Below are 27,357 nucleotides of genomic sequence, written 5' to 3'. Positions count from 1 at the left end.
TCCCACCTGACCCCAGGCACCTGCACTCACCTGCCAGTCCCACCTGACCCCAGGCACCTGCACTCACCTGCCAGTCCCACCCACGGAAGCATGTCCCTCTGGTGGCTCCAACTCACAAGAAGGAAGAGGGAGTGTGAGCCATGTTGTGCTTTAAACACCCACCCCCCTCAGCAGAGGGCTCTCCCTGAAATGTTTCTGGAGCAGAAACAGTCCATTCTCTCCTGTTTGTACCTCCCTCATTCCCGCCCCCACACTGACCCTCTGACACCTGTTGGGAATCATCCAGAGCTGATTCCAGAGCTCAGCACCCAACCCAAAAACTCACAATGAAATGGAGGGAATGAGGTACAAACATAGAAGTAAGAAAACAATTGTATGATGACCATTTTACCAAACACTATGTGCCAGGCACTAGGCAAAGCAATTTCTCTGCTTCTTCTCACCGAATCCCTCCACAGCCCATGAGATGGGGAGAAGGGGGTGGGGTCATAGCCACTTTTACAGGTGCCAAACCGGAGGCTCTGTGCAAAGTCCTCCAGAGGACTGAGGGGAGCAGGAAGGGACCAGAGGGGAGGAGAGTCCCTCCTGGTATATTGGGGGCGGGGGTAGGGCTGGGAAGATCTCAGAAAAAGAGGATATTTAAAGTGCCTTTGAGGGGCCAGCTGGGTGGCTCAGCCAGTTGGGTGTGAGGCGCTTGGTTTCAGCTCAAGTCATAATCTCAGGGTCGTGACATTGAGCCCTGAGTCAGGCTCGGTGCTGGGCTTGGAGTATGCCTGGGGTTCTCTCTCTCCCTCTCCCTGCCACTCCCCCAGCCTTGCACTTGCTCTCTCTCAAAAAATAAGAAAAAACAAAAGACTGTACTGTAAACTATGAAAAAATAAAGTGCCTTTGAGGATGAAGAGTTAGGGGCAGAGGAGAGAAACAGAAAGATACAGAGATACAGAAAGAAAGATGGGAGAGAGACAGATGGAGACCTAGAGACAGAGAGATAGGAGAGAGAGAGGGGGGGAGAGAGAGAGAGAATATGCAGGTGCCTCAGTAGCTCCCGTGAGCCAGGAGAAAACAGAATGACTCACAGATGGTTCTCATAGGTCACAGCCCCAAGTGGCTTTTCATCTGTAGGGGAGTTTTGCAGCTGAGAAAGAAATGGTTGTGTGTGTGTGTGTGTGTGTGTGTGTGTGTGTGTGTGTGTTTAAAGATTTTATTTATTTATTCATGAGAGACACAGAGAAGCAGAGACACAGGCAGAGCGAGAAGCAGGCTCTCCTTGGGCAGCCCGATGCAGGACTCGATCTCAGGACCCCAGGATTATGCCCTGGGCCGAAGGCAGACGTTCAACCACTGAACCACCCAGGCGCCCCGAAGTAGTTGTTTTTATGCTGTTCAGCTAAAACAAGAGATTCCGTGGAGCTCTAGTAATAAGTATAAAAGGCATTTTATAAAGTGCCTTTTTTATTAATAATAATTATGACAATAGTAATAACAGCAGCCCCTGGTAGTGTCTCCTGTGTGCCAGGCACTGCACCAGGCACTTTCATTCTGTTCAGTGCTCGTAACAGTCTAGAGGGTAGGTCTTCTCATCCCCCTTCCACAAATGAGGACACTGAAGACCAGATGTGGGCGTAAGTGACAACAGCAGTCCTGGTAGAATCAGGACTCGAACACGGGTCTCCTAACACTCAGAAAATGCTGATGAAGGGTGGTCAGAGTTTGAGCAGGTGCAGAGTTTGAGCGAAGTTCATGGCCCCCACCTCCACTCGCTCCCCTCCTTCCTTGGGGCTCCAGGCCAGCCTCTCCAAGGCCAGTGGCTGGGGCTGGCAGTGATCCTGCTGGAGGTCCCACTGACTCTGCACTTGTGTTTGGGAGCTGGGTATACTCCATCTCCACCCACTTTTCCCATCTACCTGCAAGGGCTCCCACCTGCCTCCTCCCAGGTCCGTTCTCTACGGACCACTACTGGAAACTTCTCTGGAGCTTTGACAGCATCTGAAATGGAGCCGTAGTCATAGCCCTGCTCTGAGTTTACCCTGCAATGGGCCTGTGCTTTTCCCAAACCAACCAACCATCCTTTCACCCATCCAACCATCCATCCATCCATCCATCCACCCACCCAACCACCCATCCACTCATCCATCCATCCATCCATCCATCCACCCATCCATCCACCAACCACCCAACCACCCATCCATCCATCCACCCATCCACCCATCCACCTATCCATCCACCCAACCACCCAACCACCCATCCACCCATCCACCCATCCATCCACCCGTCCGTCCATCCGTCCATCCATCCATCTGTCCGTCTGTCCGTCCATCCATCCTATGTATATTTATGGAGCATAGCCTATGTGTGAGGTGCTCTGCTAGGTACTGGCCTCATTGCAGTGAACAAGACAAAGAGCCCACCTGCACTGGAGCTCACATTCTGATGGGGAATACAACAGAGAGATAAACCCACCAATAGATGCTGCCAGGTATCTGAAGAAGGCCAAATATGATATGTTGGTTCTTAGCTCCATTCCCTTACTTCCTCTTTCCAGTAATGACAGAAAGAACAAAGATGATGACAATAGAAATAATAGCCACCACTTACTGATGACTTGTGCCGTGCTGGACATTTCACTTGCATTAGCTCATTGTACCATCATGACAACCTTATGAGGCTGTGCTGTTATTATTCCCATTTTACAGTCGCAGAGAAGGTGAATAATTAGTCCAGGGTCATGCTGTTGGCAAGTTAAGGACAGGAAGAAATTCAAACCCAGGTTCTCTGGACCCCAAAAGCCTTCCACACACCCTCTCTGCAACTTTTGTGTGACTCATCCCCCCAACACGCCTTTAGACATATCCTCAACTACTAATGTACCTACTCTTGTGACTGCTACCTATGAAAAGCCTCCTGGGTGCCAGGCAGCACCTAGATCCTATCTGTACATTACTGATTCCAATCCCCCCAAGGATGCCTCATGTTAGGTATTTTAGAAGTAGGGGAGCTGAGTCTCAGAGGCTCAATGACTTGTCTCTGGGATTCCAGTCTTGGCCTGCTTGACTTCAACACCCATGCTCTTTCACCATCTCACATTGATCCATCATCCATGCAAGCTCCGGCACACCCATCAAGACCCAGTCTACAGATGCCTGATGGCTCAGCAGTTTAATGCCACCTTCAGCCCAGGGCCTGATCCTAGAGTCCTGGGATCGAGTCCCACATCAGGCTCCCTGCATGGAGCCTGCTTCTCCCTCTGGCTGTGTCTCTGCCTCTCTCTCTGTGTGTCTCTCATGAATAAACAAATACAATCTTAAAAAAAAAAAAAAGATCCAGTCTACGCATCACCTCTTCGTGAAGTCAGTCTTGACTCTCTGAGGCATGGTGTTCCCACCTCTGTACTCCCACTGCCCCTTTAATATGACCTTAGTTTGTGGTTATTTGTTTACTTCTGTGTCTTTCTCCCTAGGCCGTGGGCTCCCCAAAGGCAGGGCATGCCTGGCTGTGCTCCATTAACAACAATATTGCCTCTTTCTCCTGAGACTGGAAATCACTTCTGATTTTAAACTAACCTATCCGGTTAGCCCATTTGTCCATTTATTTCTGCCATTTGCCACTAATTCAGTTAGTGCGGAATGAGGATTCAGTCCTAGTGGAGCTAATGGAACAAGTGTTCTCAAGGCCAAGTCCAGCCATTAGCACTATTGTGGACTCTGCTTTCAATCACCTCAGCCTCTTTGGCTGTATCTTTCCCCTCTTATTAGGAACAACAACTGATAACCATTCATCCCCAAGTTAAAGTCCCTAAACTCTGTTTCTCAGGGACCTGCATTCGATGCAGAGATAACGAAGAGTGGAATTTCACTGGCCTGCACTTGGAGCAGGGCTGTGGTGTGACTTTCAGGATCTCTTTCCTGTTTCTGTAAAACATTTTAAAAATTATGTTTTATGACCGCATTGGTATAAAGTCAAATACAATCCGGGGTGATTTATATTCATTTCTTCACTCTCTCCTTCCTTCTTTTGAACAAAATATATAACTTTATCATGGAAAATCTCAATTGGCAAAAGTCTCTAATCGGAATGTTTGGCCCATCTATTTATTATATGTATACAGTGGCTGGGGGTTCCATGCACAGCTGGCCATGTCCACCCTCAGCCTCAGGTAAATTTATCTCCTTCAACAACCATCATTTCCTTCCTCTAGCCTTGGGACTGCCACTGGCCACAAAACAGACACAGCTCTTCAGGGTGACATCCCGTCATCTAATTCCTGGGGCCCTATCTCCTAATCCCTCAGGCTCCCTTCCCAGCCTACAGCTCCTGCAGAGCACTCTGGGGGCCCACCTGCTCAGTGGAGGGGCTCCAGTCGCTGTTGTGGGGACACCTCAGATGTTGACTCTTCTCCCAAACCCACAGCCTCAGTCTAATTGTGAGAAAACACCAGATGAGCCCAAACCGAGGAACCTTCTGCAAAATACCTAACTGGTATTTTTCAAAACAGCCAAGGACATGAAAAGCAAGGAAAGACTGAGAAACCATCATAGATCAGAGCAGACTAGAGAAACATGATGACTACACTGGATTTGGGAACAGAGAAAAACATCAGTGTAGAAACTAGTGAAACTTATTTAGAATAGTTAACAATAAAATATTAACGTTAATTTCTTAGTTTTGACAGTTGCACCAGGGTTGGGTTAGAAGTTACCATTCAGAGAAGCTGGTTGGGGGTGTGTGTGGGGGGTATGTGAGCACTTTGTACTATGTGGGAAACTTTGCTATAAATCTAAAATTATTCCAAAGTAGAACATTTATTTTTTTAAATTTATATTAAAAAATCCACAAATTGGACATTTTTTTTTTTTTTACCTTGAATGCTATCCTTTCCTTCGGGAGTGCTGTATACCCAAAGCTCATCTTGTATTCATTGAATGCCAGGTTCTTTGGATGATTCTGGGCAGTTTGTGGTGTTTGGGGGCAGGGAGGTGCTCCATGACCCCATCCACACAACCCCTACCAGGTAGTACACGATGGTGAAAACAAGTCCCACTCCAAATTCTGCCAAACATACAGGTATTTATTAGTCAACCGCTCAGATAGTCTCACAAAAGGTTGACATTTCAGGGAAGGCGTCTGCCTGTTTCAGGGACACAAATCTACCCCATGTACAAAAGCCTCCTGTGACAACATCCTTACGGCAGGTTAGGCAAGCCCTGTGGTCAAACCAGGGGTCCAGGTTTCCTGACCATAAGAGCTGGTCAGTGTTCACCCTTAATCACACAGGGGGTCCCAATACCTCACTTTACAACTCCACCACCAAAGTACGCTTCTGTCCTTGCTGATGCAAATTAGATAACCTGGGAGAACTGGTACGTTCTGGGTTAATTTGTGGATGTAGCCTCGCCCACTACACTTCTCATACCAAAGTACTTATACTATTACAGGGAGGCGGTGTCTGCAGAGAAAGCATCCCTTACGTGGCTGAAACCTGCTTTGCCTCCTCTTGTTCCACAACTAGCTGGACAAATGGGTGATATCTGTGGCGCTCTGGGGTGCCACCGAGCAGAAGTGAAAGCCATGTGGGTGCATGTGAGCAACCCCTGGAGAATGTTTACGTGATGGATGAGAAAGAGGAGCCTCAAGGGGGCCCCATGCCCAGACAAGTAGGGACAAAATGGCAGGCACAACTTTAGGGAGGCTGCGGCCCACAGAACCGAATATTTCTGGAGACTGAGTGAGGTCCACGTCGAAGCTTCCATGGGACCTGGCAATAAGGGGGGTTGTGGGTGAGCGTATCTCATGGACACAATGCACTTAGCACAGTGCCCGGCACGCAGCAAGGACTCAGGAGGCGTTAGCTGTCATCGCAGATAGGGCCAACCAAAGAGACCAGATGTGCAGGAGAGAAAGGGATAATGATGGAGCCCAGTCCTCAGCCATGCCCCTCGACAGTTTCATGTTGGACAGAGATGCTGACATTTGTCTTGCTGAAAGTTTTATGTGGAGTGTGGTCAGAGAATGTGAGGGACAGGGGTTGGGACTTCATCAGGCTCACAGAACAGGCTGTGTGAACTGGCTTGGGACCTCTATGCTGCTAAGGGTTTTTTTAAGTAAATGTCTACATGGGAGTAGCATTTGGTCTAAGGGTCACTTTCATTAGTTCCTGGGGGTAAGGGGTGTGTGTGGGGGGGAGCTAACTCTTTTTCATCTCAGCATTTCAAGGGTCACTGTCTTTTTGCACAGAGAACCTAACCATAGTAGATGACCAAACTGGCTCAGGGCTGGTCACAGGGGGCACCAAAAATGGGCTTTTGAACTGAAGAGATGAAAGGACCAGGAAATTAAGAGAGTGGAAGAAATGAGGGATCACAGGGGCTAAGTTGAGTAAGAAAATGGGGTCCAGGGGCACCTGGGTGGCTCCGTTGGTTATGCACCCGACTCTTGATTTCGGCTCAGGTCATGATCTCAGGGTGGGGAGACTGAGCCCTGTGTGGGGTTTTACACTCAGCAGGGAGTCCGCTTGGGATGCTCTCTCTCTCTCCTCCCTCTTCCTTTGCTCTACCCCCCACCCCCCACCAAACAATCTTGAAAATGGAGTCCAGAGGTGGACAGGTTGTAACATCTGCCAATCAATCTCTTTGTTTTCCTAGCAGCACCCAGAGGGTGCTCAGTGGCAGAAATGCACCCAAGGGACCGGACTGAGAGTGACGATGGGAACTGCCCTACAGCGAGCCTGTCACTATGACTTAGGCTAAGACATAGTGACTGAATTGTGACTGTCCAGTGAGGGGTGTCCAGTGAAGAGCATCCACATCCCATCCCCACCCGTCCGTTATAGCTTCAGTTCATGGAATAACTTAGGGTTCTAAGGGTCCGCTCATTTCTGTAGAAATGAAGAACAATTGTTCCACAACTTTCAGTGCAGAGAATGGATACTTGAAACATTCAGCAGAGAGGCTGTCGCTTCACACAAGGGACTGCAAATCATGTGGATGATTCACCCCCCAACTTCCAACACTAACCGGAGAAAAAAGCAAAATAGGAAAATTTTTTTAAAGATTTATTTATTTATCATAGACAGAGGCAGAGACACAGGAGGAGGGAGAAGCAGGCTCCATGCCGGGAGCCTGACATGGGACTCGATCCCGGGACTCCAGGATCACGCCCTGGGCCAAAGGCAGGCGCTAAACCGCTGAGCCACCCGGGGGTCCCCTAGGAAATGTTTTGAATCAACAAGTAGTGGTAACTGGATATTCCCACCCCCAGTAACTCCATATTTGAGAAAGGTCTTTGACTTTGAATCCTTACTAGCAATAATTTTGAAGGATTCTTCTCCTTTGCAAAGCCAACAGAGATATTTATTAGATTTAGCAATACTCCCTTTTCTCATTGAAGGGGTATAATTTGAAAGGGAAGGGCAATGAAGGAAAGTCACTATTAAAATTCACAAAAAGTTAGAAGAATTGGATTGGTAGTTCCCCAGAATAATCGAGGAGAGGATGAGAATGTGAGGTGGGAAGGGATATCAGACAGGGTGTCCAGAGAAATGGAACCAATAGGAGATAGATGAATGATAGATAGGTAAGATTCAAAACATATAAAGAGATTTAAAGATTTTATTTATTTGAGAGAGAGAGAGAGAAGGAGAGAGTGCAAATGAGTTGGGGGAGAAGCAGAAGGAGAAGCAGGCTCTCTGCAGAGCAGGGAGCCCAATGCTGGGCTTCATCCTAGGACCCTGGGATCATGACCTGAGCCAAAGGCAGACACTTAACCAACTGAGCCACCCAGGAGCCCCTAAAGAGATTTATCACGAGGAATTGGTGCTTGTGATTATGGAGGCTGAGAAGTCTCACAGTCTGTCGTCTGCAAGCTGGAGACCCAGGGAAACCATGTGCTTTGCAGGCCAGAGAGCCAGGAATTCTGAGAGCAGGAGACACATGTCCCAGCTCAAGGAGCCGGGCAGAGAGCAAATTCAACCTTCCTCCACCTTTTTGTTCTATGGGGACCTTCAAGGGTTAGGGTGATGCCCGCCCACACTGGGAAGGCCAGTCTGCTTTACTCAGTCTATGGATTCAAATGCCAATTTCTTCCAGAAACATCCTCACAGACACATCCAGAAAAAAAAGTTCAACCAGATATCTGGGCATCTGGTGGCCCTGTCAAGCTGACACATAAAATTAACCATCACAGAAGAGAGGAAGGAGGGAAAAGCCAGAAAAATATGCATATGTGGTTGTGAGGGGCACATACAACAGGAACTACACAGGAAGGCGTTTAAAGACCCACTAAAAAAAGAAAGCACTAATTAGATCACTAAGAATCTCAGGGCCAGAGATGACCACACAAGCACCAGCACCTCTAGAGTTCACAGCACTCTTGGGGAGGGGAGGGCTTTGAACTGATCTTATCTAGATCTTAAGGGGCCAGAAAAATTCACATTAACATCGATCTAAGCATCTGAGGCCAACCGTTTTGACGAGTTCCAATGTTGTAGAATAAAGTCTGACGTCCATGAATCTCAAAAGAGTGGGCTCTGCCTTATTCGGCTTTTTACCTCTAATGCCCAGGGAGCTGGCAGGGGGTAGATGCTCCGTAAATGTTTTCTAAATGAGGGAGTGATTGCACAAACATAGCAGTGCACAGATTCAGCCCTAAAATGTTTGAATCAGCTGCCCTAACACCCCACCAGTAAAGCTAGTCATTCTTGCTTAGACTCTTGTTCGGTTTTATTAACTCATTTTTAATAAATCATTTAAAATATATCGGATTTACTGGATATGCGGATAGGTGTCCATTTCAGGAGCACTAGTTAGGGGAGGACAGTTGGACAGTGGCTGGTCCTGTTGGCACAGTGAGAGCTGAGGAAGGGAGCTGCCAGGTGACCCCAAGGCAAGAGGGAGACAGTCAAATGTCCATTAACACCGTGCAGTGTCTGCAAGACACAGTAAACTAATCCTTTTATTGAGTGCTTACTCTGGGCCGAGAACTTTGGGTCATTTTATAGTCTTTTAAGCCGTGTAACTCAGCTTGGAAGGTTAGAATACTTTTTTTTTTTTTTTTTTTTTTTTTTTTAAGGTTTGGGTACTTCTTCCATTTCACCAACAGGGACGCTCAAAAGTCAGAGAAATCGACAAAGTTGCCAATATTCAGATCCAAATCTGATTTTTTTCCCTTACTTGGTGTAACCCATTTTATTTTATACATTCCTTTTACTTTTTGACTGTTTTAAAGCCACACATAACTACAAAGAAGCAATTAAGAGCAAGCCATGAACCATATTGCCACTCAGAATTAATTACGATTAGTGTTGTAGTAAATTTGTTGCTAGAGGTTTTTTGCATTTTGTCTTTTGTTTTTGTCGTCTCTTAAGAAAAAATCCCTCCAGCAGATTTATAAAGATGGTCTGTTAGCATTCACCAGTTTTGTATCTAATGTAGCTGTTTTATCCTGGCATCCCTTCTTCCCCAGTGTGTGTGTGTGTGTGTGTGTGTGTAGACGACATACTCAGTATCTCTCGGTCCCTTTAGTCGGCTTGGTCATCCTCCTTTTGATCCCTCACTGAGTTAAAGAAATCTTTTATTTTTGCTCACTCTGTAGTCGTATGGGATGTATGATTTTCACATTTTGAAAATCATATTTCAACACATGGGCCCCTCGAGAGAAAGTGTGTGAAGGGCCACCTCAGGGGACAAGGGACGAATGTCTGAATCCGAATCTCATCCTCACATGGTTCTCTCTAGGCTGTCAGGACAAAACCCCCTCCCTCCTCAGCCGGGCTAGAAGTTCCCCCGACAAATCTTGCAAAATACAGCTCAGGGAAAGCTTACAGATATCTAAAAACCCAGAGTGCAGAGTATCTTGTAGAGCAAAAACTTAGAACTTCATGAAGATCACTCTCGTAACAATTATGGAAGCTGTTAGAAAATACTCCAGACCAGCTACCATCCTAGACCAATGGATCTCTCCAGAGTCTCTGGAGACAGGGATGGGGCATCAGGTTTTTTGTTTTTTCTTTTTTAAAGCTTTCAAATGACTCTAACGGAGAAGAGAAGGGCCAGTGCTAGGAGAGAGAGGGAGCAGGGAACCGAGGAGTTTTCTCTTCTATCTTCTGCATCAGTTTTCCAGCCACTAGGAGAGGGAAGGATGGGAGTGGGTAGGGGGGCATCTCCTTCAGGCTCTCCTCTGATTTATTTAGAGTCCATTTGGAGACAGAGGCCACGCTGGCAGTTTGGATGGGGAAAATGGAACAGAAACAATTGCTAACCCTATGAAAGGTGGGTATGGACGCCAAGCAGGCGAGAAGGACTCTTGGGGATGCAGAGGCAGCAAACGAGGAAAGCAACTGTCCACCCCCCCTTCGCCAAAAGCCGAGGGGGTGGTGGAGGGAGGTCCCTGGGACCCTAGAAGGGTGCTCATCCCTCACTCAAAGCAGACATCCGGTCCTCAGGCGACAGTGTGCCATTGGGTGCATTTCCCCTGAAGCCCAACTAGAGAGCGATTTCAGGGCTTAGGATGGTTTCTGATTTTTTTTTTTTTTTTTGTCTTCAGGCTCCAAGGCGAGGGGTTTCATGGGTGTGATGGTTAATTTTGTGTGTCAACCTGGCTAGACCAAGGCATCCAGATATTCAGTCCAACACCAGTCTGGATGTTGCTATGAAAGTATTTCATTTTGTTATTTTTTAAAAATATTTTATTTACTTATTTGATAGAGACAGAGAGAGAGAGAGAATGAGAGAGCATGAGCAGGGGGAGAGGGAGAAGCAGATTCCCCACTGAGCAGGGCACCCAGCATGGGGCTCGATCCCAGGACCCTGGGATCATGACCTGAGCTGAAGGCAGATGCTTAACTGATGGAGGCACCCAGGCCCCCCCACGATGAAAGATGAGACTAACATTTAAATGGGTGGACTTTGGGTAAAGCAGATTGCCCTCCAGAGCATGGGTGGGCCTCATCCAACCAGTTGAAGACACAGAGCTAATAACCGAGGTCTCTGGAGGAAGAGGCAATTCTGCCTCTGGACCGTCTTTGCACAAGAGCTGCGACGTCCCCTCATCCCTGAGTCTCTAGCCTTCTGGCCTAACCCTGCAGACCTGGACTTGCCATGCCCCACGACTGCAGGAGCCAATTCCTTAAAATAAATCTCTGCCTATACATCCATGCACGCTGCTGGTTCTGTTCCTCTGCAGATCCCTGGCTACCCCAGTGGGCCGCTGCCCATCCGTCTTCCCCAGGTGGTGCCTCTCAGCTGGGCACTCCTCTGTCCCACTTTCTCCCCCAGGACTGGGAGGCACCGATGCTGGTTGCTGCCCCCCATTCCTGCTGGGTGGGGCTTAAGCAGCTCGGGGGAAGTTTAGAGTCCTCGCAGTTCGTGAATATCCCAGAGGGCCCAGGGTGACCAGGAAGAAAAGAACCAGAGATTCCAGTAAAGGAAAGAGAGGAGTCAAGGCAGATACTCCTTAGAGGAGGGAGAAGCAGAATTCCAGAAAACTAGGAGCAAGCAGTCTGTGCCCCCCCTCCCCACTGGCCTTGCTTCTCACTGCTGACTGCCCTCGGGTGTGGGAGGTGCTCACAAACACTCGATATCTAATGGAAGACACCAACCCCATTCCTTGGAATCCTTGATCTTCCTTCTTCCTTTCTTGCCTACCGAGGCCTTCAGCAGGGAGCTTTTTAATTCTTGTATCCATTCTCCCAGTCTTAGCTCCCAGCCAGCCTCTTCCATGCAGGCCTCCCTGACTTTCCCAGTCCACAGACACTTCCACCCCTTCCTTCCTGATCACCCTGGAAATATTTTTATTTTATTTTTTTAAAAGATTGATAGATTGATTGATTGATTTATATTTATTTATTCATGAGAGATGCAGAGATAGAGACGCAGAGACACAGGCAGAGGGAGAAGCAGGCTCCATGCAGGGAGCCCGATGCGGGACTTGATCCCAGGTCTCCAGGATCACACCCCGGGCTGCAGGCGGTGCTAAACTGCTGAGCCACCCGGGCTGCCCTGGAAATTTTTTTATAGTTCGTTTCAGCCCTCAGCCATAGAATGTGCTCTTGCAGTGTTCACTGTGTTCCTGAAGTCGAGGACTGCCCTGAGATTTGTTCTGTACTTTCAAACAGCTCACCCAGGGCAGGCTTTGATATTTATTGACATTTGAACTGACTTACAAGAGTCTGTGAGAAAGCAGAGGTGAGGGGCGCCTGGGTGGCTTGGTCGGTTAAGCGTCTGCCTTCAGCTCAGGTCATGATCCCGGGGTCCTGGGACTGAGTCCCTGTGTTGGGCTCTGCCCTCAGTGGGGAGCCTGCTTCTCCTTTCCCTCTGCCTTTTACCCTGCTCATGCACGCTACTCTCTCCTCTCTCTCTCTCTCTCTCTCTCTCTCAAATAAATAAGTCCTTTTTAAAAACATTTTTTAAAAATTTAAATTCAATTCACCAACATACAGTCTAACACCCACCACTCATCCCATCAAGTGTCCTCCTCAGTGCCTGTCACTCAGTGACCCTATCCCCCCACCCTCAAATAAATAAAATCTTAAAAAAAAAAGGAGAGGTGAATGCTCAGACAAGTGGGTGGGGTGGTGCCCAGGTTCATGCACAGGTCAGCGAAAGCCCAGAATAAATCGTGGGGAACAGGCACACCCTGCAGGTTTTGGATCATCTCTGCGACCACCAGCCTAACCAACCTGGATGCACAAAGCGATGCTGTAATTATCTCAGGTGTCCAGAGATCCTTCTCACTAAATGTGAGGCAGGTCTTGCATCTTCTTTTTTATTTTTTATTTTTTTATTATTTTTATTTTTTTTTCTGCATCTTCTTTAAGGCTATCTCGTGTCTTCGACTCCCACCTCCTCCCACAAAGCAGTGCATCTCAAATGTGAATATACAGAAAAATGGATTTTTGTGGGAGGATGGTGGAAATGCATCCTCCCTGGTCTGTAGAGATTCTGATTGAGAAGGTCTGGGAAAAGGATGAAAATCTGCATAAATAAATCTCTCTAGGTGATTCTCATAATTTTGAGGAAGGTGGTCCATACTTGATGCACAGCTCCTGTTGGCGGGTCATTCTGTAATGACTTAAATCCAAGGACAGCTTCTGGGAAGAATAAACAAAATTCAATCATCAAATGCCCTAGGAACACACAGAAATCTACCCAAGGACAGCTAGGAGGTGATTTAAAAAAAAAAAAAAACAACCTAAAAAAAAATAGTGCCACCTTCTGCATAAATCCAGGATGCTAAGTCATTACCTTCATCTAATAGCTTACTAGAAGCAGAGTTGTCAGGGTAGTTATTTTGTATCTGGGCAATTTAAAATAATTAGAATTGGTTCTGAGATACAGAAAAGAGACTCATTTCTGGAAGCCATTAGGATCCAGCAACAATGGCATAGCCTGATGGGGACGGAGGCTGGACCCCAGGGGAGAGTCTCCTACCTGCCCTTGATAACTTATGCTCAGGAACTATCTTTACCAGAAGAAAATTGCCCTGAAGGACTTGTTAAAATACAGATTGCCTGACCCCACCCTCAGAGTTTCTGATTACTGAAGCTGGGTCGGGGCCTGACCATTATATGTCCACGTTCCCAGGTTGTACTGCGGCTGCTGCTGGGCTGGGGGCCACACACTGCGTTAGATCGACGGCCAACACTTGCTTCGGACGGGAGACACAGCCCAAGTTGAGGTGTGACTGGTCCAGTGCGATCTCGAGAAAGTCTTGGCTTTTTTCTTCTTGACTTTTTACCTTGAGATAATTTTAGACATATAGTCGAGTTGTAAAAAACAGTACAAGAGTTCCCATACATACCTTTATCCAACTTCTCTTAATGTTAACCTCTTAACCACGGGACAACTGTCAACAAGAAGAATTTAACCTTAGTAGAATAATACTATTAACCAGACTATGACATTTATTGAGTTCCACCCCAGTTTTTACGTTAATGTCCTTGTTATGCACCAGGACCCGATCCAAGATCCTGCACTATGTTTAGTCATTATGACTCCTTACGTTCCCCGTAATTTAGAACAATTCTTCACGGGCGCCTGGGTGGCTCAGTCGGTTGGGCTTCTGCCTTCAGCTCAGGTCATGACCTCAGGGTCCCTGTGTCGGGCTCCCTGCTTGGTGGGGAGTCTGCTTCTCCCTCTCTATCTGCTCCTCCCACTGCACATGCTCCCTCTCTCAAATAAATAAAATCTTAAAAAAAAAACAAAACACAACAAAACCAACAATTCTTCAGTCTGGTCTTCTCTTTCATGAGCTTGAGACTTTTGAAGATTTCTTGTCCCTCATTTTGTAGAATGTTCCTTGGTTTGGGTCTGTCTGATGTTTTCTCTTGAGAAGACTGGCGTTAGTGTGAGGGATGTCCCAAAGACGCTGTGTCCTTGTCAATCTGTCCTTTCAGTGATATGTGACATTGGGATGTACTATTGTGGCCGTTAAGTGCTCCGCTGCTTGATCTGGTGTCTGCTAGAACTCTCCGCTGTAAAGTTGCTGTTTTTCTCTTTGCAATTAATTAAATAATAATTAACTAAAATATTTTGGTGGAGAGCCTTTCAGACCGTAAATGTCCTGATTCCGTTTCGACTTTCACCTCCTTAATTTTTAGCCTCAGCAATGGATCTTGTCTGAGGCGTTTCTTACTTTCGTGTTCTCAAGGTTAATTCTGTTTTCCCGAGTCCCTCTATGTTTATGAACTGGAATTCTTCCATATGGAAGAGTTGTTCCTTCTCTCCTACTGTTTAAAAATGTTAAAGAAAGTTGTTTAACATTTCTCGAAGGGTGGGTTTGCTGGCAATGAATTCTTTCAGTTTCTCTTGGAGAAAAATACTTGTTTCTCCTTCATTTTTGAAAGATATTTTTGATGAATATAGAACGCTGGATCAAAAGTGTTCTTTTTAAAAAATTTCCACATTTTAAAGTTGTCACACTATGGTCTTATGATTGCATGGTCTCTGATGAGAGGTCTGGTATCGCTCTTGTTCCTATGAATATAATGTTGTTGTTGTTTTTTTTTTCTCCAGCTGCCTATATGATTTTCTTTTTTTTTCGTTTCTGCAATTTAAGTATGATATGCCTAGGTGTATGTGGCATGCGTCTGCGTGGTGGGGGGTATGTTTATAGATACCACCTGCTAGGCGTACTATGAGCTCCTTGGATCTTGATTTCTGTCATTAATTCTGGGAAATTCTCAGCTATTATTTCTTTGAATATTTCTTCTACTCTGTTCTGTATTCTCCTTGGATTCCAGTTACTTGTGTGCTAGTCCACTTGATATTGTCCCAACGCTCCAGGGTGTCATGGTTTGTTAATTTTTCACTCTTTCATCTTTTTGTATTCTAGTTCAGGTAATTTCCATGGACCCATCTTCAAGTTCATGGATTCTCTTCTCGGCTGTGTCAGTCAGCTGATGTGCCTATTAACAGCATTACTCATTTCTGCTACTATGTTTTCTATTTCTAGCATTTCTGCTTGATTCCGTCTTAAGTGTTCCCATCTCTCTGCTGAAATTACCCTTCTGTTCTTGCACAATGCCCACTTTTTCCTTTTGCACCTTTAACATACCAATTATAGTGATTTTAAATTCCCTACCAGGATGTTTCCAAAATCTATTTCAAGTCTGAGTCTGGATCCAGTGATTGCTTTGTTTGTGGAGAATGTTTTTTAATCATATGCCTCATAAGTTTTTTTGTTGAAAGCTGACATCTCGTGTATGTCAGCAGACACTAGGGTGAAGAGTTTACATACCTAGAGACGTGCATCCTTTTCCTACTGATAAACATTTAGTGTGGATATTTGAATTAATCTATTTAGGTGTGAGGCTGGATCTGAGGTTCGTTGGTGCTATAGTTACCCTCCGAGCACCTCGGGTTTCATGTTCCCACAGCAATGTCTTATGTGTGGGATGTAACTGGAGTTGCCAGAGCAATGTCTGCTGGAGTGAGCCTTAGGTCTTGCACTGTGTCTCAGAGAGGGGTTCTCAGTATGCTCTTACCCTCTCAGCAGCACTCTGCTGTTACTTGTTATCTGTAGCTTGTTAGCTTGGTAGGGATGATGTTGGGAGTGTTTCTGTTCTTATTCAGCCTTAATTTTAGGTAGGTACTGTCCTCAGGTGCCAGGGGCATGGTCTTCTCCTTTCTCCTCCCTGTGCCTCAGCTGTAGGGTTGGTGCCACATCTACTCCTGCCTTTCCCCCAGGAGTTGGGATTTTTCCTCCCTATTCTCAACTCCTTGCTGTAGTCAATTTTCCAGTGCCCAAAGGAAGAAGATTTTGTTGCCCTTTCCTCTTCCATATCTATCTATCTATCTATCATCTATCTATCTATCTATCTATCTATCTATCTATCTATCATCTATCATCTATCTAAAGAGACACAGGCAGAGGAAGAAGCAGGCTCCCGATGGGGGGCCCGGTGTGGGACTTGATTCCAGGACCCTGGGATCACACCCTGAACCAAAGGCAGATGCATAACCACTGAGCCACCCAGGCGTCCCACTTTCCTCTTTAAGTTTTTTGCTCCTTAGAAAAGAGAGGAGAACAAAGTCCTGGTAGGATTTCTTTTCCCACATGGTTCCCATTTCCCTCGCCCAGGCTTGTACCATAATGGACACTTTTTGGAGCTCATTCTGGATTTTCTGTGAGCGCCCAGTGAGGTTTATGAAGAAAAGACCCACAAGAAGGTGTGGGTTCTCAACTTCTGTGGCTCTCAGAGGCTTCACACTGTTCCACCAGGCTGCACTCATTGACTCATAATTATCCATAATTCATGCTTACTCTAAACTCTTCCACCCCAGGTAAGTGAGCCCTCGTCATTCCTCCGTCTCTCCAGAGGCCTGTTTGTCCTCATATTTTGGGCCAGTTGGTTGTTCTGCAACCTCAGCTCACCAATGGCTTCCTTGAAAATGGTGAATTTGAAATTAATCCAGCTCCTTTTCATTGTTTGTCCAGGAGTGGTGCTCCTTCCATCTCTACACCTAAGAACAGAGGCCACACACATCACCGAGTCATGAAATGTCCCTAAGCCTCACTTTTCTAGTCTGCAAAATGGAAATGATGCATTCTTCAGAGGACTGTTGTCAGAATTAACTGACTCATAGAACACACAGATATTCTTCATGACATATGAAAGATTATGCCAGGTAAAGTATTGTTCTCATTAGATCATCACTATCAATAAGATATAATAATTTCTGGAACCCAAGGTAATAAGCTCCCAAGCAGGGGGTCTAGGCCTCGGCTGCACATCAAAATCACCAATGAAAATTGTGCAAGCTATACTTCCGGGGTTCCAGTATCAGAATATTTTTCAGTAGGTCTGGGATAGGACCCGGGGATCTAACATGTTGCATCTCATGTTAACAGAGGTCCCCAGATGATGTGATGCAGTCAGGGCTGGGAACTCCCTCTCATATGGTACGCTTCCATCCCACATCATTAGCACACCAGTATATACCCGGGAAGCAGTAGCTACATTTTTCAAGAAAATGACAAGATTATCAAACCAACTGGGCCACTTTCCTGTATCAGAAGATTGAATCTTCCAGTATACTTTTCTGTTTAAATGAGGGGTGGAAATTTCTTCAATGTGTCCCATGTGTGCATGGCTATGGATAACCCCATTCCTGTGGGATCACAGACAGTATGGCTTGTTTTGGTTGAAATTCCAAGAGGGCTGATCTTCAGTTATAGTAGGAAGTCTGGAAAAATAAAGGAAAAACCGAGGTCCTGGTTTGCAAATATTTTCTCTCGTTGTGTAGGTTGCCTTCTCATTTTGTTTCTTTTGCTGTGCAGAAGCTTTTTAGTTTGATGTAGTCCCACTCGTTTATTTGTAGTTTTGTTGCTTGTCCTTTTGGTGTCATATCCAAAAAATTGTTGCTAAGACCAATGTCAAGGAGCTTTTCCCCTATGTTTTCTTCTAGGAGTTTTATGGTTTTAGGTCTTACAGTTAAGCCTTTAATCCATTTTGAATTATTTTTGTGAGGTCTAGTTTTATTTATTTATCTTTTTGCTTGTGAATATCTACTTTTTCCCAGTGCCGTTTATTTAAAAGACTGTCTTTTCTTCCTTGAGTATTTGTTACATTTTTTCAAAGGCCTGAATATGCATGGGTTTATTTCTGGGCTCTCTGTTCCGTTCCATTGTTCTATGTGGTTTTTAAAAGATTTTATTTATTTATTTGAGAGAGAGCAAGCATGAGCATACAAGTGGGTGAAGAGGCAGAGGGAGAGGGAGGCTCCCCGCTGAGCAGAGTCCAACATGGGACTCTGGGTCATGAGCTGAGCTGAAGGCAGATGTTTAACTGACTGAGCCACCCAGGAGCCCCTATATGTTTGTTTCTATTTGCCAGTACCAAATTGCTTCGATTACTCTAACTTTGTAATATAGTTTGAAATCAGAAATGTGATGCCTCCAGTTTTGTTGTTTCTCAGGATTGCTTTGGCTGTTTGGAGTTTTTCATGGTTTCCTACAAACTTTAGGGTTTTTTATTTTTTTCTATTTCTGCAGAAAATGCCATTGGAAATTTAATAGCGAAGCATTGAATTAGGTATCTTTGGGCAGTAAGGACATTTCTGCAGTATTAATTCTTCCAAACCATTAACAGAGGATATTTTCCCATTTGTGTCTTCCTCAACTTCTTTCATCAGAGTCTTGCAGTTTCCAGTGTGTAGATCTTTCACCTTCTTGGTTAAATTTATCCCTAAGTATTTCATTGTTTTCGATGTTATTGAAAATGAAATTTTATTTCTTTTTCAGATATTTCATTGTTAGTGTATAGAAACACTATACGTTTATGTTGTTAATTTTGTATCCTGCGACCTTAGAGAATTCTAGTTCTACCAGTGTGTGTGTGTGTGTGTGTGTATGTATGTGTGTGTGTGTGTGTGATTTTCTACATATGGATTTTCTACATATAAGATCATATCATCTACAGAGACAACTTTACTTCTTCCTTTCCGATTTGGATGCTTTTTTTTTTTCTTGCTTAATTGTTCTGGCTGCGACTTTCAGTACTATATTGAATAAGAGTAGTGAGAGTGGGAATCCTTGCCTTGTTCTTGATCTCAGAGGATTAGCTTTCAACCTTTTGTTGTTGGGTATGATGGTAAGCTGTGGGCTCATCATATATGGCCTTTATTATGTTGAGGTATATTTCTTCCATATCCAATTTGTTAAGTGTTTTTCTAATGAAAGGATGTTGTATTTTGTCAAGTGTTTTTTCTACACCTATTGAGATAATCTTTTGGTTTTTATCTTTTATTCTATTCATGTGGTGTATCACATTTATTGTTTGTAAATGAACCATCCTTGCATCTCAGGGATAAATCCCAATTGATCATGAAAGACTGTATTAAATTAATGAAAATAAGCTTCCTTTTCTTCCCAAATCTTGGAATAAAATGGGCTTTTCTAGAAGATCTTGTTTATTTTTTGGCTTCTGGAATGTTGTAATATATTTTCTCCACCCTCAGGGGCTTAGGTACCACATAACCAGAGCCCAGACCCAAATCATTCCATTGACCTGCCACAGTGATGTTGTGACTCAGATAAACTATTCCTACATTGCAGATGAGGAAACTAGGCTTGCAAACATGAAGTAGCTTACACATTCTTATAACCAGAAAGTGAAAAAGCTGAAACTTAAATCCAGTCTGTGTAATTTTAAAGCTGATTCTCCAACAAATTGTCAATTAAGCCCAGTTAGTTTTTATAAAGTGTGATTATTTCTCTATTATTTCAGAAAAGATGAAAGGTAGTTTGAAGATAAGTGCTCTGCCTACTTCACAATGTGGTTATGAAGGTAAAAATATTACAGTTGTGAATGGATAAGCTGTAAAAACCATAAAGTTCTAGAAATATACAAGATACTATTCTTACAGTTTTCCCCAAACATTTTACTATGTCAAATTGTAAAATTAACCCAACTAATTCTGAAATGAAAGGACTCAGTGGAACAAAAATAAAGTTGTTGGGATCTTTTGGTTGGGTATAAAACCATCACCAAGAGTGATGCCATTTAATACTTGAGAACCATTAGTAAAGTACAGTGTGGCAAGCACTAGATGTCAGGTGCAATAACAAAACAAAATCCTTCACTGTTGGATTTAATGTCCTCCCCACCCCTATCCCATCTCCAGACGTGGACAGCTAGTGCCCACTGCCTGCACAGCTCCTGCAGGGCCACGAAGCCCTGCCCTGAGCATCACCTTGTTTGATCTGATGTTTTTACCATTTCCCCAACACAGGTGCAGAGGGACTGAGGCACAGGGAGACATTCCCAGCCTATCTCACATTGGAACAGGTGTCCATGGGCTGGTGTCCAAACCTAAGAACTGTTCTTCCGTATGCAATTAGGCTTTGTTACTTTTATGTAGCCCCCAATGCGGGATATGCACCAACAATTTGGGTGAACATGACATGATTTTAGGGGCCCTCAGGCTTGGAATGAATTAATATCAAAGCACATAGTGCTTCCAATTCTCTTCCAGTCCTTGTGGTTACATCACAAAGTCTGTTTGGTGCCAGTGTCTTTCACACCTCCCCCACACAAGCCAATCTGCATTTTTAATGGAGAGAAAAGGTCTCAGATTCACAGCCTTCACTAGGATACAGGCTCTGTCTAGAAGTTAATAACATAATTTTGTCTTCATTTTCTTGATCTTTACAGTGACTGTATTTTCTATTCATAGCAAGTGATATGAGTCCCCCCCCCCTTAGTTAGCAAGACAATTTTTTAAACAAAATTAATTAAAAACTGAGTTGACAAGGATCCCTGGGTGGCTCAGTGGCTTAGCGCCTGCCTTTGGCCCAGGGCATGATTCTGGAGTCCTGGGATTTAGTCCCATGTTGGGTTCCCTGCATGGAGCCTGCTTCTCCCTCTGCCTGTGTCTCTGCCTTTCTCTCTCCTCTCTCTCTCTCTCTCTCTGTGTGTGTGTGTGTGTGTGTGTGTCTCTCATTAATAAATAAATAAAATCTTTTTAAAAAACTTTTAAAGTCTTTTTTTTTTTAAACTTTATTGGATGAGGAGTTGCTTCTTTATGGATGAACAAAGAAAGTAGTTTCTTGAGATGGAATCTATTTCTGGTGAAGAAGATAAACAATTTAGAAACCATTGATAAAGCAGTGACAGGGTTTGAGAGGATGGACTTGTTTTGAAAGAAGTTCTACTGTAGGTAAAATGCTATTGAACAGTGTCATGTGCCACAGACAGAAATTATTCATTAAAAAAATAGGTCATCCAATGGAGCAAACTTTATTGCTGTCTTATAAGAAATGGTCACAGCTGCCCCCACCCCAACCTTCAGCAACCACCACTCTGATCAGTCAGCAGCCATTGACATTGAGGCGAAACCCTCCACCAAGCAAAAAGATCACAACTTGCTGAAAGCTCAGATGTTGGTCAGCATTTTTTAGCAATAAAGCATTTTTAAAATTAGGGTATGTACTTTTAAAAAGACACAATGCCATAAATGTACTATAGTATGCAGTAAGCATAACTTTCATCTGCACTGGGAAATGAAAAAGTTCATTTGGCTGGTTTTATTGCAATATTTACTGTGTTGTGGTGGTCTGGAACTTAACCGCTCTAGATTTTGTGGGCTCCAGATTTTGAACTCCAGCTTTATTTTACTTATTTATTTATTTTGAACTCCAGCTTTATATTACTACCTAGAAATTCTCTTGTTAACCAATTCATGTCTAAGAGTAACTAAGAGAGAAACTTAACTAAATAAATTCCTAGTTTTGCCATTTGGGTGGGGTGGAATATGTTATTCCCATCGTGCATCATAAACATACCACACTTCACTCCTTACACTGATCCTCAAATGTTTCCACCAAGGAACCTCAACCCAGAGTGAAACAAACCCATTTTCCAAGACCCTGAGAGGACATCTCAGGAAACTGCTCAAAAGTTTAAAATTTTTTTTCATGGCTAGCTCAAAAGTTTATTCTAGTTTTGGATCCTACTTAAGTAGAGCCATGTGTTTTGACATAACATTTCTCTGCAAAAATAATTTAGTACACCGACTTTCTCGGAAGATGACACTCGCTTATACTAATGCCCCTTGGCCTCTGGGTACACCTCTGAGGTCTAGGAACTTGGATTGGAGAAGCAAGGACTTGCTTTGTGCCAGTCCCTCTACCATGAATGTGGAGATCCAGAAATCTCCTGGGGCAAGAACCCAGCTTCTCTCCCTATCCCCATAATGCTTCATGTAGGGCAGGACCCCTGGGGAGCTTGGTTTGTGATCAGAGGTTCATAATGGGGTTTTGCAGAAGCTCCAAGATGCTTCAAGAATAATATGAGGGAAGACTTGAAGATCTCTGACTTTGGAGCTGCACAGCCCTTAGTTCAAAGCCCAGGGCTGCTGCTTATTGGATCCTTGCTCTTGAGTACTTTGGGCATTGTAGAGAAAATATTGGATTTGACAGTTGGAAGGAAAGGCAACTCAGTCTAAGAGGGAGCAGCTAAAGGAGGTTCTGAAGCTGTGTGGAGTGTGCGTGGAGACCAGATGTCCCCATCTGGACACCTGGGTTCTCTTAGCTGTCTGCCTATCTGCTGTCAGCTCAGAGTTCAGCAAGGAGTACTCCCTCCATGCCCCTGTTTCTTCCTTGTCTAAAACACAAGAAAGTTGCATGGGATGGTTCCTAAGATCCTCCCAGCTCTGATGCTTTCTGCTCAATATTTCAGTTTCATTAGACATAGGTCTTGGCTTCCTTTTCTTCACCGACGCCCAACCTTCTTCATCATTTCTAAAATAGCTGTGTGTACCATCCTTATTTTATTAAAAAAAAAGAAAAAAGAAAACCAGCTATCTCTTGTTGACGCTGCTCTCAAACTTCAAAATGTTCTCTCCTGAATATATGAAGAAGATCAACAGCCTTTGTTCCCAGCATGAATGTTTTACTGGCTCGGGAGGTTATGTAACTAGACTTATTACAATCCAGAAGGCAGAACCGAAACAAATGACACAGGAGAAGCCAAATTTTCTTATCTGGCCTAGAATGTTTCCCCAGCCAAGAATCCAAGATGACACTCCTATCCCTAAGGGTTCATTTCTTATTTCCTTTTTCTCTGAGCACAAGAAATGCGCGTTTAATTAGGCATCCCCCCCGCCCAGCCCCACTGGCCATAATGAGCACTCATGTCATCTTAGTTAATAAAGTGAGGATTTATTCAATTTTCAGTTCTAATAAATAGCCATTATCTTTGCAATGGGCCCCAAGCCCTGGTTTAAAAAAAAAAAAATGACATGGTCTCTGTGACCATTCAAAGGGAGAACGTTAAGCTATGTTCATTCATTACAAAAGTGAGTCTCTCCACTACTCAGCTGCAGTTTCAAGGCTTGAAGCTGAATTTAGTTTTCTTATCACATGGATGTCCCACGGACGCGTTAGCCCGGCATTAGGATCTTAAAAATAAGAGAAAGGAAAAACAAAAAGCAGAGAAGCAGACACGGAGGGTAGAACAGGTGACTTCCCTCTCCGTGGACCGTGGGCAAATCCGTTCCGAAGGAAGTCCGGGGCCCAGACACATCTGAAACACCCCCCACCCCGGCTTGTTTGAAGGCGGTAGGAAGGCCAGCGAATCTGCATTCACTGCATCGGGGCTCCGGAGGTACCGGAGGATCTTCCTTGGGGATTTTTATTTCCAAATGAAGAACAGAGCAGCAAGGACTGGAGGCCTACCTAACCCCCCTCCCTCCCTGGAGGAAGATGCGTAAAGGAACATGCCAGTGTCTCAGGCTGCTTTTGTCGTTCATTCTTGAGACTGACTGTGACCTCAGAGAGTCAAGAGGAGGAGAGAGGCCTGGGCCTGGGTCCCGCAGCCCCGGCAGGTGGCCGTGAGTGGGAGGAGGAGAGCTCTGTACGGCGGGGCCTGCACAGGGTGACGGGGGCAGCTCCAGAGCGAGCCGGGCGGTGCAGAGCTGAGCTGGGTGCCCATCCCCTGGTCATCGACGTCGTCGCCCACCCTCCCGGTGTCCACTCCTCGCTCCTACCTGTCCCCGCTGGTCTCGGCCAGCCTGTTGTTCATGATGGCAAAGGCCCCCACCCCGCCCGAGAACTCACTGTCCCGGGACAGCACGCTGGCCTGCGGCGGGCCGCCGTTGGCCGTCTCAGACAGCTGCTTCTGGAGGATGGCCAGCGAGACCTTGTTGGCGGCCAGGAAGTCCTTCATGGAGATCATCTCCCCCGACAGTCGCCGCCCGTCGGTGTCGCTGTCCATCACCCCGTCCGTGTCTATGGAGATGTTGCAGCGGTTCTGCACGCTGTTGCCCGGCATGACCACGTTCCTCCGTGAGCGGCCAAGTCTCCTCCGGCACTGCTGGCAGCAGCCCCCTTCCATCTTCCTCAGGATCCAGTTCACCGACTGCTTGATGAGGATGGAGATGACGTTGAACAAGGAGTAGATGCAGCAGACGCCCATGAGGATGAACACGAAGTTGGCGAAGCGGTAGAGGCCCTGGCGATCGTACTGGGCGTGCTGGCTGCTGACCAGGTCCCCGAAGCCGATGGTGCTGAAAGCCACAAAGCAGAAGTAGAGCGAGTCGAAGTAGCTCCAGCCCTCGATGGAGGTGTACATGGCCGAGGCACAGCAGGAGATGAGGAGGGAGGCCACGCACAGGATGAGCATGACGTAGTACACGGAGGGCTTCCAGCCGGCCAGGCCGTCCACCTCGCACCTGCCCGGGTTCTTCAGGCTCTCGGGGGGCAGGGCCCCTCGTCTCTGGAGCTGCCGCTGGTGGCACGACTTCATGATGTAGGCGATGACGGTGATCAAGCGCTCCAGGAAGAGGTTGAAGAACAGGATGGTGCTCGCGCACCCAATGAGGCCATAAAAGATCAGAAAGATTTTTCCTCCCACCGTCGCTGGAGTGGTCATCCCAAACCCTGCAGGAGACAAAAATCAGAGAAGAGTGAGGGACCACGGGCAGGGTCTTGGCTGTGACGGCTGGCAGAGGGCCCGAAGAATGAGTGTCATAAAAAGTGCTCAGTCCTAGCCTTTCTAGGAACCGGGGGGGGGGGGGGTGAGGGGCTCTCAGTGAAGACACTGCGTGTTGTTCAGAGCTGCACTGCTGAAAGCTTGTAGGGTGCCATGGTGCAAATCAGGAAAAGGCATCTCATCCTCCAGGTGGGTGCCTCCAGGCAGCAAAAAAGTGGCTGGGTGATGAGAATGAGAGTTGGATTTTGGGCCTCCCCTCTCGACTTGGCTAGATGTCCTGTGGAGTGCACAACCTGAACAGCCACAGTCAGCAGACGTTGTTCAGACAGAGAAAGTTTCATACAAAGAAGGTTTGTACAAAGAAAAGGTTTGTACAGACTCATCAGAATTCAGTTATTGCACAAATACTCGTTCAGTGCCATTCCAGGAACTGGGGATTAAACTGTAAAATAGCCAGATCTGGGCCCTGTCCCTGTGGAGCTCTAGCCCAGCACGGTGACTACTCTACCGTGTACGTGTTGTGCTGGAGGGAGTAGTGTCCTATGCGAGCAGCCAAGAGGGGAACCCATCTCAGGCTTGAGGTTCTGGGAAGACTAAGCAGGGATGCTTGAAAGCTACAGAGGAGTTAGGCAGGCAAGGAGAGGTGTGTGTGCGTGCATGTGCATGTGTGGTATTTCAGACACATGAAATGTGTGTACACGAGTGTAGTAGTGGTATTTCAGAGAAACAGCAAATGCCAGCATATGTAGAAATGAGAAATTTGCTCAAGATTTGCCTGTCTTTTAAACAAAATACTTCAAACATACACCTTATATTTGGGGAGTGAAAACTGAGGTGTTGATTTTTATAGTGTGATCAAATAAAAAGTGTCTCTCTTGCCTTTACCTCTCACTGTTCACAATTTCTACCTTCTTGACCTTTCCACCCATGCACACAGACTTGTTCCCAAGAATACCAACTATAGGACAATAGGCATTTCTAAAAACACCAAGAAAAAGAAAAGAGCAGTGATTCACTCAGTATTTCTCACTGAGGGGTGCTCAGGGTCAGCCCACCCCAAGGGACATGGAATCCTTCCAAGCAAATGATTCAGTAACCATGAGAATTCCGATCTGTTCTAGGGATGGGCATCAAAGTCTCTGAAAACAAATGCCATTCAAAAAAGGAGTACTGAGCCTGCCTCCCTGGGTTCCACCTTTCATTCGGACCAAACCTTGGTCCAAACTTATCTCCATTTTTTCCCTTTATTATCAAGTTCAGGTTCCTAACGTAAGCTCCATCATTGGGATCTTGAGGACTCACCCTTATCCTGTTTCCTGATGACACCCTGCTTGTCCCCAAGCCAATACTTTTCTTTGTTATCACAGCTGCCCATGGTTGCTTCCCAGTGCACGCTGGGATGTGGTCAGGTCAGGCCTTGCCATGTGTGGGCTTCTGGGGAGATGACCTCCTGCTCTCCTCAGGCAGAGCCAAGGGGCCACCCTTCTCAAACACTTAGCTATACAGACTGTGCTACTGTCTGGTTACCATCCAGTTCAATTGGATTGTTCTTTTACAGCCCAAAAGGGTCTACATGAGTGTAGGCTGTAAGCAACCGGTAATCAGGTGACTGGAGAAAGATGGTCAATCTAGCTTTTTAGCTGGATGGGAGAGGATGATTTCATTAAGGAAGGAGCATGGGAGGTGGGGGGTGGTGGCGGGGGAGGCTGGAGATACTTCCATTGGGAGCTACAGTAATGGACTCTAATGGTAGAGAGAAAAGTAGACCCTTATCTCTTCCCTGGGAACTCCCTCAGCAACTCTTCGCCTTGCATGTTTCATTTATTAGGTACCTTCCTTATGTAAAGAAATACTTTGTCTTGGGGTGCCTGGGTGGCTCAGTCAGTTGAACATCTGACTCTTGGTTTCACCTCAGGTCATGAGATAAAGCCCTGTGTCGGGCTCCACACTCAGTGCGGAGTCTACGTGAGATTCTCCTTCTTCCTCTGCTCCCACCCCACTCCTCCACCTCTCTCTGTCTCTTAAATAAGTAAATAAATAGAAATACTTTGTGTTTGCTGTGTTTTCTCTTGCTAGTATCTTTCATTCTTATCCCCAAGCTCAAGTTGAAATGAGGTGGTTTTAATAGTGGAGAATTTAGGAAAAACTTACTGAGTTTAATGACTGAGCTGAGAGCAATGTCTTTCTCTCCCCAGGCCAAAGAACTCTGAGGAGTAACCAAGGTGTTGAGTGATTAGTTCCTGGTTATCTGAGGATGTTGGGGCACCTCTTCTGGCTCAGTGAATTCCCGGAAGCAGTACAACTTGCAGATCTTTCTGCACTAAGAAATGAATAACGAGGGCTTCCTGGGTGGCTCAGTCGGTTGAGCATCTGCCTTTGGCTTGGGTCGTGATCTCCGGGTCCTAGGATCAAGCCCCACGTCAGACTCCCTG

The 27,357-nt window shown here is 45.7% G+C and overlaps 1 protein-coding gene across 1 annotated transcript in view; it reads right to left on the bottom strand.

Moving 5' to 3' along the window:
• Positions 1-23,134: 23,134 nt before the first annotated feature.
• Positions 23,135-27,357, bottom strand: part of KCNK13 (potassium two pore domain channel subfamily K member 13) — a 97,028-nt gene continuing 92,805 nt past the window's right edge. Inside the window, exon 2 of the mRNA XM_025444100.3 lies at positions 23,135-24,873. Within this exon, the coding sequence (XP_025299885.3) occupies positions 23,978-24,873 (896 nt within the window). The 3' untranslated portion in view covers positions 23,135-23,977. The remainder of the gene's footprint in view (positions 24,874-27,357) is intronic.

The sequence above is a fragment of the Canis lupus genome, chromosome 8 (assembly GCF_003254725.2).
Source record: "Canis lupus dingo isolate Sandy chromosome 8, ASM325472v2, whole genome shotgun sequence".
In the NCBI taxonomy this organism is placed as follows: domain Eukaryota; kingdom Metazoa; phylum Chordata; class Mammalia; order Carnivora; family Canidae; genus Canis; species Canis lupus.
The sequence above is the reverse complement of the archived record's forward strand: the minus strand, read 5'-3'. Positions and strand labels throughout refer to the sequence as shown.